Raw genomic sequence first — 17,031 nt, 5'->3', positions numbered from 1 at the left:
GTGACGTGCGTGATGAAAAAAAGTATCATGATTTCCGGTTGTCAAAAATGTCAATCAAATTTGGCAGGAACTTGCCATGGATGAAGACCAAAAGCCAACAATGTTAAGAGGTTTAGAGATCGACTTTTTGAAAGAACATCTCAATGGCTTTTCTGTTGAAGGCAATTATTGTTTTGGATATTTCGAGGGAAACAGAGCAGAGATGGATGATTTCAGGCATTGAACTCCACGTGTTATGTACTTACAGAAAGCCATTCAAAAGAGGAAAACCACAACAGATTTTCTCAAACAGGTATATAATCTCTCAGTGTTTTAAAGTGCACAGATCCCGGTTTCCTATCCTGACTCTCCTAATTCAGGGATAATTTAATTGAGAAGAATCGCCGTCTTTCAGAGTTTATGGTAAATTAATTCAAAGGCAGTCTTACGCGATTTGCGAGAAGCTGCGTCTGAACTACCTATTTATATTTCATTGATTGAAAAGGTCATAAACAGGCCTACACAGACTCCCCTGTGTGGTTTTACGTTTGCGACGCAAAAGCCTTTAATTAAAGCTTTGCTCTGACGAGTATGTCTTTAAGCGATTTACCTCTTTTGTATGATATAATCGGAGGCGTTTTGTAAATTGTTTTCAGCAGTGGCTGATTTTGGATGAGGTTCCATTCTTGCATCAGTATTTGTTTTAAATTTTTAACCCCTGGGTGGTATGCTGTCACAAAAGGCAATATTTTTAGTAGTTTTTTTGGTTTGTTTTTTAAGTGTCGACTGCCTTGCGGCAAACGAGACCTCAGTTAATGTTTTTTCAATTAGGCTTTTTGGGTAACCACGTGCTTCAAGTCGTGTTTTGAAGTTACACATGGCCTCCTATGTTTCTTTCCGAGGAGTTTGTTCTTAGAAGTCTGATAGCTTCTCCTTTAATAAAGCCTTTCTTAACACCTGGCGGGTGGCAAGATGAATAGTGTGTATATTGAAAGGTCTCGGTTGGTTTGTAGTGAGTTTTGACGTCGAGGATAGCTTCGTTTTGGAATCTTTTGGACTGATTTTTCAGAGATGACAATGTTGTACTTTTCAACATGTTTATTATCACTCTGAAAGCGTGTACATATAAGATCTTTCAGCTCTGAAAGCTGATTTTCTATTTTGTCTATCCTGTCGGCATCAGTATTTACAGTGTTCTTCAAGGGCGAACGTGATCTTTCACGTGTATTTACATTGTATTGTGATCGAGACTTGGCAATATTAGCCTTTTCAAGTTTGTTCTTGTGACTAACAAGTCTACGCTGATGGAAGCGCACTAGGGCGCTAACGTATTGTTCTTCGGCGTGACTTTTAATAGCGCTTATTTCCTGTCGAAAGGTTTCGTCAGGCGTGACGTTTGCCTTCGCCTTGTATTGAAGCGACTTAGGGCAAGTCTTTTGTTGTAAGTGTCTCTCCAGTTTTAAAATGGAGATTTCAGTTTTTTGCTTCTTGAACTGGATAGCGCTGATGGTGTCTTCATGTTTCCTCTTCCTAGGCTGCCGCGTGGATCGGCTATTCCTCGGAAGGTTTTCTTTTTGATGGCTTCCCTTCATACAACTTTCCTCCATAAAATGCTCTCCTTTTTTATTTTTTCAAAGGTTATCGAAGCAGTTCTGTGGCGCCTGACCTTAATCCACAGAGATATTTTTGTAGCAGACACAACTATGGCTGAAATGGTAAAGCGACATTCCAACACTCGCTTGCTTTGGTCAGGAGAGAACTTTACCCAGATTTCTAAAATATTTATACCCATGAACAAGTCTGGAAATCACTGGACACTTCTGGTTAGGACCTTACGATAATAATCTTTTTTGAATAACGCACTTTAATCAAGAACCTTTTAACTGGACTTTGCATTATAAATAAATCTTTAAGCGCTCTAAATCTCTTGCTTATGTTTTAAGGGTTCTGGATCGAAAGCAGAAAACCAGATACTATTTCGATCCCATGAATGGGCGTGTACACACCATTTTGGTCGATGACATCAGGTGAAATATTTTCAACTCAATGTTTTCCTTTTTATTTTGATGCATGCAGACAAAACATACTTATGTAATTGCTGTATTTTGTTTGACTCTGCAGTGCCGTTGCTGATCTCAAAACGGGATGGAATTGCAAGTCATGGCTATGTGTTGAACCACTACATTACACACAGACCGATAGCTATAACTGTGGTGTGATTGTATGTCTTGTGAGTAGCATAATCACTTGCTAAAGCTCACTTTAATAGGACTACTTCCTGGTTTCGAATGTATTAAATTTCTCTTTGTTTGTTTTAAGTTTGCTCGGTGTTTGTGTGAGGGGTTGGATATCAATGGAAGTTACGATGTGGACATGGAAAGGGAAAGAATGACGTCTGTCATATTTGGCTCGTGTTATGATGACCTTGATTGGTAAGTTTTGATGGTGTCAAGAGTGTTTCTTAAACGCCGCAACACTCTCTTTGACGTCCCATATCTTTTGTTCAATTATAGGAGAAATACCGCGGTCTGTAAGATTTGCAAAGACGACGATGGAGAGGATTGGCTTGGGTGCGATATCTGTGGCCAGTTTTTCCATGCAAGCTGTCTGGATGTGCCTTTCGCGGAGACGCTTACGCAACATTTCACCTGCCCTTAGGGTGGCTTCTTGTCAGCACAAGTAGAGTTTAAATTTTAAAGCTGACTACAACAACGAACCAGATGATGAACTTAATGTCATGTACAGACCTTGATTTGCAAGATAAGAAATACAGTCCTTGGTAGTCAATTAAGATAGATTTTCACGAGCGTCAATGGTGCAGAATCGTAACTTGATGGAGCCAAAAGTGGACAACATCCCAGAATTCAAACTTTGTGATTTTTTTCTCGGCTTAAACGCTAAGTCAGTTGTTCAATTGAATAGGAAGAAAAACATTTCGAACGGAAAACAGCATTATTTGCACGTGTGGATCTTTTGAGAAAAGATCTCCTAAACGAGCGGTCTTGATTGTAAATATTTAAGGAATGGTAAATACATTAGCCTTAACATGGCTGTTTCTCGAAGCTCAGTGTTTTCCTACTTGCCTTTTTTCCACGTGAATTGGGGGCGATTGAATAGATATAATATGCAGTAAAAGAACTTCAGCTGATAGAAATTTTAAATTTCTCATCTTAGGCTGTGGATACAAAATTCAAGTGAAAAGGAAGCCAACTGTGATTAATGCTTTGAACAAGTCAAGATACGTTTTTTTCGTCACACAACAAGTTACATAACGTGAATATCATTCTTCTTGATGCCTTTCCCGGTGTCACCAATGCCTTTCCCGATGCCTCCGTTGGTTAATAGAGCATTAAAAGTATTTTTCCAGTTAAAGCTTGAGGAAAATTGCTTAACTTTTTAAGTAGCGAAGTGTAACTTGGTAACATTTCGGCTTTACAACACGATTGTTTTCTCATGTTTTCTGCAACTACAAAACGTACATTTAATTCTTCTTGGTACCTTTCGGATGTCACCGATGCCTTCATTGTTTATTAAAGCAGTAAAAGATATATGTACAATCAACACTTTTTAATTGCTTAACATTTTATTTAGCGAAGTAAACTGTTTACACTTCGGTGAAACAGAGAATTAACTCTGAAGTGTAAATTAAAGTGCTATTTAAACCCATGAATAACCCATTGGGCGTTAGCCCTAATAAAGGGAAACAGGGAACCACACGAGGCAAAGACTTACTTTCTCTTCGCCGCGATTCACCATCCTAAATCGTCCCCGACTTTCTCTGTGCGACCTCGTAGCTCAGTCGGCAGAGTAACGGTAGATCTAATCCGGAGGTCGTGGGTTCGATTCCCACCGAGGTCAAAAGATTTTTTCTTTGCCTCGTGTGGTTCCCTGTTTCCCTTTATTAGGGCTAACGCCCAATGGGTTATTCATGGGTTTAAATAGCACTTTAATTTACACTTCAGAGTTAATTCTCTGTTTCACCATTTGTGTTCCCAGTGCTACGCGGCACAACATTCATGTTTACACTTCGGCTTTACAACACGATTGTTTCCTGATACTACAAATGATCTGTCTATATATGAAGTATGAAAGTTGTTTCGTGAATGAAAGTGATCCTCGCAGTGATGTGCACTACTTAGGCAGTAGTGAAAATAAGGCCTGAAAAAAATTCAGGCCTGTACGGGATTTGAACCCACGACCTCTGCGATACCAGTGCAGCGCTCTACCAACTGAGCTAACAAGCCAACTGGGAGCTGGTCATGATGGTGGTTCTAAATAGACCCGTGAAGTGATGAATAGACGGTTAAGAATATATGAAAGTCATATATTTGAACTGCGGATAAAGACGTGAATGAAAGTGATCCTCGCAGTGATGTGCATTTGTTTCACCGCTGACCACTCGTATTTGGGTCGTTTTTTCTATCCCCGCTCGTCGCCCGTGATGTAGTAACTCCCGAGAATGGCACTCGCTCGATTGATCGATTCCCGTAAACTTTTTTTCGATTTTAGGCTTTTGAGTGCATTTGATAGTTTTTGGCGAGTAATAAACAAACGAAATGGCGACCTTTGTCGCTAAGAATAGTGGTGGCGTGAAAAAGAAGCCAATGATTATCTTAAAAGAGTTTTTTTTCGTTTTAGTTTCAACAAGTGGCGCCAGCGACTGGCAGGCACGCAAGGATTCACACTGAAATAATAGAACAACCTTCGTTTTTCATAAAATTGTAATTTACAATCCTTGAACTTGAAAACAATCTGAAGATTCATTGAAAATATCACTTACTGCGAAGCGCTCGGAGTTTACAGATGTTCAAAAGCTTTTTCTGTTATGGCGTGAGATTGAGGACAAAATCGATCATTACGTTTCGTATCGTGTGTTTTTCCTGTGTGAAGCAACAATAGATGCCGGCGACTGACGAAATTACAAGTTATCACGAAAATCAAATAACACCTAAACAAACAATTTTAGCTGCCGATTTTCAGTGAATTTTAAAGAACAATTTTCTTTTAAGTTTCAAGACAATTTGAAGATTCAAAATAAATATTACGTACTAAAATGCGAAAGTTATACCCCACAAAATTGATAAATAGGCCTGAAATGAAATTCTATCTTGTTCCTGATTATACATTGCCTAGTACGTGACTAAAATCTACCCAGGCGGAGATCCAAAATGACGGTGGCAGTCTGGGCTTAGTTATATCACTCAAAACTCGTTCCCGTTTGTCTCATTTGATAAAGAGGGAATCGTTAATGTTTTCATTAAGACAGTATTGCCTTGGTTTTCTAATATTTGCAATGATAAACAGTAAATTTCACTTTTCACCCACATTTACTTCCAACCTTTTCTTTTGAAGACAAAACCAGAAACAAAAATGATATACGTTTAAAACACTTGACATCATCCACCCTTGTCAAATGTAATAGCATGATCATTTCAATTGTAATGCCTTCTTATCCCAACGTTACTTTGTTTCTTTGCTACGAACACCAAACTACTGCTCGTACTCTAGATATGACAATCAACCACAAACTTCCCTAAACCAGATAACATTAGACGTAATCCAAAAAATCATGTGTCAATTCACGAGTTTGCTCACAGAGCACTTTGATTTTCGTTTGAATTTGTTTTCAAACAGCAATTATACCAATGAGAAATAAATAACAATCATCAAAACTGAAATAGAACCAAAAATTAAGATATGACTGAATTTTGAATTCTTCATTCATGTCTGTATCTCAGTTTTGATGATTGTTATTTATTTCTTATTTGAAGTTTTTGTAGGATACATTATATTTTTACATGTATTTTTTCTTTTCTTTTTTGTGATCTGCCTTTGTATGAGGTCTATGACTCTTTTTTAGACTATGATGATGATTTTGTTTATTGTCATTGAATTGTATGAAATAAATAAATAAATAAATAAATAAATACCCACTTAAACCTACTTTTTCGGCATAACCTATTTTCGATGAGAAGGAAATTGATTTGTTAGCATTGATGTTATTATAATTTTTTTTTCGCGAAAGGGATTAATTTACAGGGCATGGGGTCTCCAGTCAGCAAATATTTAAATACTTTCCCCAAGTTATTCCCAGGATCTCTATTCTAAGAACAGATACATCGCGCAGTAGATTTGATTAAAGTTAGAGTAGACTGACTCAAATAGCTTGTCCCTGTTTTAATCAAATCTCCTGCGCAATGTATCTGTTCTTAGAATGTTGGAAAGGAAAGCCGGACATGTTTTTGTGTCTTTTGAAGATATTTTGGAAAAAATACAGCAAAATATGATACTTACCCGCATTATTATGATAACTGCAAATAACTTTGTAATGCGGTAGAGGAGATTTACTTAATCTTTTCTGGAATGTTTCTGTCTTATATGTGACCATTTTTCTCCAAATGGCTAATTAGAGATACGATAAATGTTTGCAGCAGCTCTCTATACAAATCGATTGCACTTTGACACCGTTGTAGTCCAATCTCCTCTTCAGGTTATGAATCATGTTCTTCACTCTTTCAAACGAGGTACCTCTCGTCAATCACCAAGCAAGAACTTGCTTTTTTTCATTTATAACGGGAAAAGTGAGTCACACTGCTTGACCCAAACTCCTTGATTCCATGTGCCAATGTTCGCAGTCACTTTAAATGTGTGATCGGCTGGTATCCAAACAAATGGTGTCTGAGACATACGTTGAGAGTACATGTGTTCCCTCTCGAAAAACGAACGGAGAAAAGAGTTTGTGATCCCTCTCCTCCCTGGGGATGTTACTTGCTATAGCATACTTTCCACTGTTGTGCCATTGGTGGTACTTTAAAGCGTTCAAGGGAGAAGAAAAAGTCGGTGGTGAATTGCTTCTTGGTGATGCCAGCTAGGAAGGTTTATTTAAGTTCTTTTTGCGAAGTAAAAATCGCGTAGCGTTGTGTGCCATCGATGAATATCAAGAATGGTTCAAGAAATGCTGCAAAGAAAATTGCAAATTGCTCAAGCACAGTTTCAGCAGGCCCCCTGTGAGGAGGTCGAAAAAATTCTTGATGAATGCAAAGCGGACTTGGAAAATTTTTATGAGGAAAAGGCTAATGGATTAATTGTGCGTGCCAGGGCGAGGTGGCATGAATACGGAGAAAAGAGTACTAAATATTTTTTGAGTTTAGAAAAGAGAAATTACACCAGGAAACACATAAGAAAGCTCTGTTTAAGTGGAGTCATTACTAAAAACTATCAAAAAATATTGGATTCCGCTACGGAGTATTACAAAAACTTATATAGTAGCAAATTGAAGGTAGACCAATCTGACTCATTACATCACTTTCTTGGAAATTCGAATATTCCACGACTATCGCAAGAGGAAAGATTAAGCTGCGAGGGTCAAATAACCATAGAGGAATGTGTTAAAGCACTTGATACATTTGACACGGGGAAGACGCCTGGAAATGATGGAATTCCTTTTGAATTTTATAAAATTTTCTGGAATTCTGTTGGTGAATTAATGACTGAAGTTTTTAATCATTGTTTTGAGCTAGGGCAAATGTCAAATTCTCAAAAGCAGGCGATCATCACCTTGATCGACAAAAAAGGAAGGGACAGGATGTTTTTGGAAAATTGGAGACCAATCTCGTTGATTAATGTCGACTCAAAAATCGCAACTAAGGTCATCGCAAATAGAATAAAAAATGTTCTTCCCTCTGTAATCCATGCAAATCAATCCGGTTTTATGAAGGGTAGGTTTATTGGGGAAACAGCTCGTTCAATCTTAGACATTATCGCTCATACTGAATCACTACAGTTACCAGGTGTTTTACTGTTTATTGATTTTGAAAAAGCTTTTGACTCCATAGAACATGAATTTCTTTATAAAGCATTAGAGTGTTTTAATTTCGGACCCTCCTTCATAAAGTGAATTCAAACGTTTTACAATAACCTCTCAGGTTGTGTTCTTAATAATGGTTTTTTCTCTTCTCCTTTTCAACTAGAAAGGGGTGTTAGGCAGGGAGACCCTCTGTCGCCTTATTTATTTTTAATTGCCATTGAAATTATAGCGATATCTATAAGAACAAATGAGAATATTGAAGGCATAAAAATCGGGGAAGATGAAACTAGGTCTCTGTTGTACGCCGACGACATGACAGCTACTCTAGCAAATATTTCATCAGTCGAAAAAGTAATACAAATCCTTAATGACTTCGAAAAATGTTCTGGCTTAAAAATGAACCTTTCTAAAACCAAAGCTATGTGGGTTGGAAAAAACAAAAATTCTTTAGAAACACCTCTGGGCCTTGAGTGGTGTACAGGTGTTAAGACCCTAGGTATTCACTTCTCCTGTGATCAAGAACAAGTTATAAAACAAAATTTCCAGGATAGATTAAATGAAGTTCAAAAAATGATTAATTTATGGAAACTCAGAGGTCTCTCCCTATTTGGCAAAGTAACAATAATTAAATCTTTCCTAATCCCAAAATTATTATATGTTTCCTCAATAATAGAAACCCCACCCGAAATTATTAAACAGATGGAGAAAATGATCTACAAATTTTTGTGGAAAGGCCCTGATAAAGTTACAAGGCTTTCTGTGATAAATACTTTAGAGAATGGTGGACTGAATCTCACAGACTTTGAGCTACATATTAAAGCATTAAGATTGTCCTGGATTCCGCGTCTCATAGATGAGAAGGAAGGGCCCTGGATTTCTTACCTCAAATACAACTTAAAAAAATACGGAGGATGTTTTCTTTTTAGATGTAACTATGATGTAAATGATCTTGACTTAAGTCTTAGTAAGTTTTACTTACAGCTTCTAAGATGGTGGGCGGATTTTAGATGCTCCTTTTCTGATGTGAATTATTCTCAAAATGTAATTTGGAATAATAAGGATATACGAATTAATAATAAACCTGTTTTTTATAAAACATACTTTGACAAGGGCATAACTTATTTGAATGATTTACAGTTCGATGTTGACAATGTGCGTTCTTATGAATTCTTTAAGCAAAAAGGGCTTAACACTAATTTCCTGACTTGGATAGCCTTGAGATCTTCTATTATTAATACGAAATCAAAAAGCTCCTGCCCTATCCCCACAGCGGGTAATCTCGATCCTATGAATTTTGATTATAAGTCTAAATCTTTTAATGCATATACTGCAAAGTGTAAACAGTTTTATTCTACGATGATAACAAGTAAAGCGAGAATCCCGAATGGCTTTAAAAAGTTGACAGCGGATTTTGAGCTTTCAAATGCGCAGGAAGTTTTCTCTATTCCTTATCTTGTTGCGAGCGAAACGTATGTTTGGTCGTTTCAATACAGAGTATTGAATTTCATTTTGTTTACAAACGATAAATTGTTCAAAATAGGGTTAAGTGATTCGAACAAGTGTTCTTTTTGTGGAACCTATACGGAAGATTTGTACCACCTCTTCTTTAACTGCTCCTTTGTGCAAGCTTTTTGGAACGTATTTACAGTCTGGTGGTTTGATCTTAGTGGCGAATATTTAATTTTGTCTTTAAAAGATATTACGGTTGGCTTACTTCAGAGGAACGATCTGTTAAATTATTTGATAATTTTAGGGAAATTGACTATTTGGGAATGTAGAAAAAATAACACCTCTCCAATATTTAGATTGTTTTTGCACAAGGTTGAAGTTAAAAAACAAGTTGAAAAAATAATTGCTATAAGAAACAGAAAGCTTCGCGATTTTCAAATTAGATGGGAATTTCTCATATAATTTTGTGTTTGCCCTTTTTTTTAAGGAAAAGAATGGAGGACCAATGCATAAACTTAGATCTCATATTCTTCCTTGTTTATTAGTTTATTGTAGTTTATTTTTGTTAGAGAATTAACTGGGCGTCGCCATCGCCATCGCCGGTATGTGTCACTGTGCAATGTTAAAAGAAAATAGTACTTTTTGTATGTAATGGCATAATTAGTAGACTGTGTTGTTAATAGGGCTGGATACTGTAAGTAGTGTAATTATTAGTGACTGTAAGTAGTGTAAGTATTAGTGACTGTAAGTAGAGTAATGTAAATAAGCATTGTAATTAGTGTAAGTGGTGTTTCATATTGTATTGTAAGCATTGTGTTTGTAATTTAAAAAAAAAAAAAAAAAAAAAAGAATGGTTCAAGGAGGTAGTCGAATTCAAGACGAGCGCCTCGGCTCCGGCGATGAAACGATTATTACAGTGTTACGACGGTTCTCACTGGTATGAAACGAAAGGAAATACAAACAAAAGGGTTGGGGTTCCCTCCACGGCTTTGGCTCTTTTTTGTTTTACGCAACCATATCCTTTCCTGAGGTACGTAATGCTAAAGCTAGTGGCAAATAATAATGGTCTCTTTGATCGTTTCCTGATTTGTCTACCATCTACAGCACCAGTGTCGATATCTGTTAGGATGGAAAGTAGCAGGAACTTTAGAAATACCAACCTCTTTTTTGTGAAAAAGAACTGAAAGACCAAAGAAACTAAATGAAAGAATGTAGGAAAGAAGTGCAAAAGGCAAAGGGGAAGATAGGTCGGATAAAAAAATATAAATATAAAAGGAAACAAAGTTATTGAAATGGTACCAGACCTTTACGGTAATAATCCAGACGTTCACTAAAGGAGAAAACAAAAAGATATTTGAATAAAAAAAACGTAGAAATGTCTTCCTGTCCGTTTCCTTGGTCCATTTCTCGTGCTTCTACTGTTTGTGGAGGGGGAGGTGAATAGCGCTTGGCAGCCTTGTTACTCACTTTTGTGGCAGCAAATCAGGGTATTCACCCATGTGGTAATAAATCCTAATATGGAAAAAGTTACTTAGAAAATAATTTACTGTAAAAGTAGATCAAATTTTCTCCACAAGATGTGAATGTCTATTTTGGTGACAAAACTATATGATGTATGCGTTGAAGTAAACTTTTTATGAAAAATATATTTAGGAAATCCCTCTGATATTTCTTTATTGTAACTATTTTCAGTAAATAAAAAAAATTCAAACAACTATCAGAGGTAGATTTTTTTAAAGGAGGAATCACTCCAGCAATACATCTGTGCTACATCCATACGGATAAAGACTAACAGACATTTACATAATACTTATTTGAGAAACTTTAATATAGCACCACTTTTCAATTTACATGTGATGTGTCAGTGGATAGTTTAAGGATGCCCACACTTGCTAATGACAGGTCACAAAAACTAAATACTACATAACATTAACATTTTTATGAATTCCACAAGATATTGCTTTCAAAAACCATTCAGCCCACAATTTGTGGCAACAGTTGTAGGCTATAATCAATTTATTCTTTTTCAACAATTCATGTTTCCTATCACCAATTGACTAAAAAGGATAAAGGTATAAGAGTCTTGCCAAGGATTGCCATTTAACTATACTACTTCATCAACAATTTAACCATTTCACTCCCACCACTGACCACAAAGCAACTTCTTCTTACAACCATACTTTTTCAGAATAAAAAGTGAATGATAGGAAAAGTAGAAATCCAAAAGAAAATTAGCACAGAGATTCTGTTTGACTAAACAGTATATTCTCTGAGAGAAAATAAAAGGAATGTATAAAAGACAGTGGAGAGAACTTACAGTTATATCTTGGTAGAGATAGGGTTAAATGGCAAGAACCTTGCTTTGCATGTAGAGTACCTTTTGTTCTGATTTGCCTTTAAAAGATACAATGTGTTTTAAGTGGGAAGTGTTTAATGAATTACAGATGGCCATTTAGAACAATTTCAAAAACTCTACACGATTAGAGCATTTTCTAAATATACATCAATAAAAACAAAAAAAGCTGTCTTGAGAGTTGTATTTTTGTAAGACTCTTCCTCAAGGGGAGGGGAGAACCATTGGCAGTAACTACAAATGCGATAATTGCACATCACCATCTTTCTACTTCAAAACCATAATATCTTGAAGTGGTTTCCTTTTTATGTCTGGAACTGTTGCATCGCTAGCTGGGTAACCAATTGGAAGCAGCAATAACAGCTTTTCATTTACTTTCCTTCCAAGCAAATCTTGCAATCTTGGTCCCGCATTCATGGGTGTGGAAGTCACTGTGACTAAACCTGCATTCTGATAATGATAAAGTTGGTTGTAAGGGGGACTTGCTTAATCAATGAGAAGGTCAAAATGAATTGATTACAACTGCCATAAGTTTAAAATTGTATCCTTTCCTCCACAAAGCAAACAGATCCATGACCCTAGGTTGGGTAAGGAGGGGTTGGAGGGGGGGGGGGTGGGGGTGGGGGGGTGGAGGGTGGAGGAAAGGTACTCTCAGAAGTTGTCAGTAAGGGTCTATGGCAAAATTACTGTATGCAACCCTTGTGCTATTTCAGATTAAAAATATGGTTATTTTTTTTTCAGCCTCAATCAGACACCTCTTACAGGCTTATACTCAATTTCACAGACCCAACAATGATACTGTCAATCATGCTGCACAGGTTGCCAATACCTAAGGAAAAGCCTCCTTGGAATAAGTCCCTGTTAAGTCCCTCCCCCTGAATAAGTCCCTCATCTTACTTGGATGGCTGCAAGAAGAAGGCCAACAGAGATGCACACACTCATTTCATTGTAGTAATGTGTCTTCTAGCTTCCATCCTCATTAAATCCATACACCTGTTTGAAAATAAGAATGAGATATGGCGCACTGTTCAGGTACGGCTTAGACCAAGTTGTCTTTGCAAACTCCAGATCCTTCACCTACTTTTCCCCCATTCTCTTGGCATAATTTAGTTTTTCCTCTTCTTCCACAATTTCTTGAATTGTGGCCTTTAAAGATTTGTCTTTCACTACTACAAAGGTCCAAGGCTCTGTATGGGCTCCACTAGGAGAGGTTCCTGAAAACACAGATTTGTGACACAGAGTGAATTAAGGCTGAACAGTTTTCACCTTGGATGGATGAGTCAGCCTTTACGCAAAAGTGGGGAAGAGTCTTTCTTTGGAAGCAAATAATTATGAGTCTTGATTAAATAATAAATTGTTTTAAAAAGGTTCAGGACTTTGCAGGTGAAAAGTCTTTTCTGGCCCTCCTTATTCCAAGTCATCATGGCAACTAGGTTTGATTTGATAATATCTCTTAAGATTGAAGAGAAGTTCTTTCTCATTTACAATAAATATGTTATCTGTAAAAAATTCCAAAAACTGGGGGTCTCTGTGACGTCGATTCAGAGTTAAAGACAGAAACTTATTACGATAGGTAAAGAATGCTCAACAATGATCATAACAATAAAACTTAACCTGTTGGATTTTTTTTCACCATAACAAAAGTTTGATTTAGAGGAAATAGTTTTTGATTCAACACCATGCAATAACTTCCGGAGTGGCTGAATTGTTTATTTTCAATGACTTTTGAGTATCTGATAAATTCATATTAAAATGTGTTTATCACATCTGCAGCACAGCATCCTCAAAAATCAGGTTTTTTTTTTTCATTCTTTTTTATTCTTTGGCAAAGGCAGAAGTACAATGTTGTATAAGGTAGACTTAGTGCTCGTATGTATATTTATATTCATAACTTGTAATTCCTGAGAGATTAACCATGGTTAAATAAAGTTGACTAAGATCAACCCTTCACACACTAACATCAGTGCCCATATTCTCTATACTTACTCTGTATGTTTCTTTTAGTACTGACAAATAGAATTCATTTGAAGATCAAAGCTTCTTAACTTGGAAAGCATTTCCTTTATTCTGATGATCTTTTAGTGAATGATTTAGCAGCATTATTGAAAGGAGAAATGAGATGCTGGTGACTCTTTGGGTTTAAAGGGTTAAGAAATAAGGATGGGATACTTCAGTTGTTCTATGGTAGGGTGACATGATCAGTCTTGAAAGGGATGGGGGAAATGCCTACACTTGATTTTGGGTGACTTGGTTTTGGGGGCGATGTGACCTACTATTATTAGCATGACATACCATAGGCGGCCCAAGCTCACGTCTCGAGAAAAAGCCAACGATGAATTCATGAACGCGTCACGCGTTGTGTGACTCGGTGTTAAGTTACGGGAGGAACCGTTGAAAATTTGAACACGTTATAAGGCATAGTATGGGGAACGAAATATGGTCGATTTATAACGATAAATATTTCGAAATCTGAATATTTTACACGTAAAATCAATAAAAACTTACTCGTGCCCTGTGTATCCGTCGAAGTTTCTAGCGATTTCTGCCGTTTTAAGCTTGCTTTACCATCACTGTTATCCATGTCAAAAGACGAAGTCAAGGCTGCACACTCCGATTTTGACTTTGGTCCACGCGGAGGTGATTTGCGCCCCGAAAATCCTCCCGATCGGCATTTTTCTCAGCCACACTTTACGATCTAAGATCACTGCACCCTGGGACATGTCTCAATACTAAAACTTCACGCGCATTTCGCTGGAAACGAGCGTTTTCTACCTGAATTTCCAAGTTCGCTTCTTTCTGGTTATGCTTTGAACACGAAGACTGGACACGGCCGCGAAAGAGACTTGGGTACGAGGTCAATTTTCTCTCTACCGTGAGTGGCACGGTCGCTTAATGTACAATACTTACCGCATCCCCACAGAGACACCTCGCCTTAACCACCAAACTACTCTATTGGATATTACAAAGAACGAGTTTTCATATGAAGGAAAATTATGAACACTAACACAATGAACTTCATTTGACAATCTGCGTGCTCACAATAGGCTTAGCTAATCGAAATTTTATTGTCCTTTACAATGGATTTCCGGTGACTAAATAGACATTTACTCCAACGTAAATTTGGGGGGTAGATCATGGGTAATTCGGTCCAATCTTGAGGGTTTTTCCATTTTTCCATACGTTTAGGGACATCAATTGGCAAAACATTGTAGTTTGATAGGCCATGCATGGAAGGGTAGATGCAATCGACGTTAGGACATCATGTGGACAATGGTATTTACATTGCGGCATGTAAGACTTCACATACAACGTTCGCTTTAATTACAGTCAATTTCAGGTGGCGAAATATTTCACCTCTCCATGAATTTCACAAGAAATCTACGTGTAGGAAAAAATAATATTCGTATCGGATTCCGACGTCAAACTTGCGAAAAGTTATGATACCTAAATATTTATCCTAGGTTCGCACTAGGAAATTTGTTCTCTATTAATATAAACTTTTCACCCGTGATTTTATCAGTAAAGTTCCTAAAATGAAATATTAGGATTTTCATCTTGAAACTTTGCCACTCTTAACTTTCTGATTCGCTTCGCCGTTAATTTCACCGCATCTCTTCCTCTTCGATAGCATTTTCGCGAAAATAATCGAAGCTTAGATGCTCACAGAAAACCCCACAGAATATTCAAATTTTGTACGTTGTTTATCTGGTTTACTTTCGACTCGCTGTCTGATTGGTTGATTAGGACAATAGGTTAAGGCGAGTTGCCTCTGTGGAGATGGGGTAAGTATTGTACATTAATCGACCGTACCACTCGCGGTAGAGAGAAAATTGACCTCGTACCCAAGTCTCTTTCGCGGCCGTGTCCAGTCTTCGTGTTCAAAGCATAACCAGAAAGAAGCGAACTTGGAAATTCAGGTAGAAAACACTCGTTTCCAGCGAAATGCGCGTGAAGTTTTAGTATTGAGACATGTCCCAGGGTGCAGCGATCTTAGATCGTAAAGTGTGGCTGAGAAAAATGCCGATCGGGAGGATTTTCGGGGCGCAAACCACCTCCGCGTGGACCAAGGTCGAAATCGGAGTGTGCAGCCTTGACTTCGTCTTTTGACATGGATAACAGTGATGGTAAAGCAAGCTTAAAACAGCAGAAATCGCTAGGAACTACGACAGATACACAGGGCATGAGTAAGTTTTTATTGATTTTACGTGTAAAATATTCAGATTTCGAAATATTTATCGTTGTAAATCGACCATATGTCGTTCCCCATACTATGCCTTATAACGTGTTCAAATTTTCAACGGTTCCTCCCGTAACTTAACACCGAGTCACACAACGCGTGACGCGTTCATGAATTCATCGTTGGCTTTTTCTCGAGACGTGAGCTTGGGCCGCCTGTGGACATACTGTTAGCCCACAACCACTAGCAGGATACAACTCCACCAAGAAGTCCTTGCTTTGCCAAAAGTTCAGTAGAGAGAACACTTTGCTTCGCCTTTGAAAGGCCACCAGAGTTTTCTTAAGCGAACATTATTGCTACAGTTGAGCTTTCATGCCTTCATTTTAATACCTGCAGTTCTGATGAGATTTTCAACAACTTCAATTGGTATGTCCTCATCGCTAATTTTTCGGACTGATCGTCGATGGTTCATCTTCTCGTGGAACTCAGCTGATATTTTTTTCATTTGAGCCTCCTCCAAACGATTGTCAAACCAGGGATATGCTATGTGAGGGGCATTGCCTTCACCAATTAGTTGATTGTTAAGTGGATTGGCAGGAGGTATGATGTCGTGTTCGTTGTCTTCCAAGGGATCTACATCCACTGTGTAGCTAGGGCTCTGTGGCTGGAAACTTCTTTTAACAAAGTGAGAAAGGATGATGCCAACCAAAATTGAGGCAATGTATGGCCAGTAAGTGGCAAGGAAAGGTGCTGAGAATTCCATGATCTCCCAGCATTACTATGACTCAGCTGAACATCTTATCTAAATACGGAAAATGTCCAATACGTTGTTGGTAAGACCTCTACGGTAATTTAGAAAAGACCTCGCTCTTAATTTCTCTAGGAAACTAAAGACTTTGATAACAGAACACACCTGATGGATTTATTAAGTCTTAAGGATAACCCTGTGCATTAGTTCAGAAGGCCTCCGTTTAGAGGGTGATACTCCATGTGATTATCTTAGAGATACTCAACGCTATTGCATTGTTGGTAATTTGTTAACATTCACAAACGGAAACAGGAAATGGAGCGAATTCCCTAGTGATAATGATGTCACAGTTTGAAAACAATAGGCGGTTGTTACCGTTCCCGTTCTTCGTTTTCCATGTCAGATTTTAGTGATGCCCACGATAATACTAAATATTTTTTTTTCAGAGGGCACGGTAACGAATTCCACAATCTGATTGGTTTTTTACCCAGTCAGTATTTTCTTATCTCTGCCTAAGG

The 17,031-nt window shown here is 37.6% G+C and overlaps 1 protein-coding gene and 1 pseudogene across 2 annotated transcripts; one reads left to right on the top strand and one right to left on the bottom strand.

Moving 5' to 3' along the window:
• Window positions 1-1,423: 1,423 nt before the first annotated feature.
• Window positions 1,424-3,041, top strand: LOC149041875 (uncharacterized). Its single transcript, XM_089180828.1, has 5 exons — window positions 1,424-1,801; window positions 1,923-2,006; window positions 2,101-2,209; window positions 2,299-2,411; window positions 2,493-3,041. Exons 1-5 carry the CDS (start codon window positions 1,497-1,499, stop codon window positions 2,635-2,637), a joined length of 756 nt encoding a protein of 251 aa, XP_089036954.1. The 5' UTR covers window positions 1,424-1,496; the 3' UTR covers window positions 2,638-3,041.
• Window positions 3,042-11,033: 7,992 nt separating this feature from the next.
• LOC149041874 (iodotyrosine deiodinase-like) lies at window positions 11,034-16,787 on the bottom strand (annotated as a pseudogene). Its single transcript, XR_016179302.1, has 4 exons — window positions 16,679-16,787; window positions 16,156-16,567; window positions 12,486-12,802; window positions 11,034-12,038 (listed from the first exon to the last, which is right to left on the bottom strand). The product of XR_016179302.1 is annotated as an iodotyrosine deiodinase-like (transcript).
• Between the last annotated feature and the right edge of the window lie 244 nt (window positions 16,788-17,031).

The sequence above is a fragment of the Pocillopora damicornis genome, chromosome 8 (genome assembly GCF_964200805.1).
Source record: "Pocillopora damicornis chromosome 8, jaPocDami1.2, whole genome shotgun sequence".
Classification (NCBI taxonomy): Eukaryota; Metazoa; Cnidaria; class Anthozoa; order Scleractinia; family Pocilloporidae; genus Pocillopora; species Pocillopora damicornis.
Note: the sequence above shows the minus strand (reverse complement) of the source record. Positions and strands in the feature narration are given on the sequence as shown.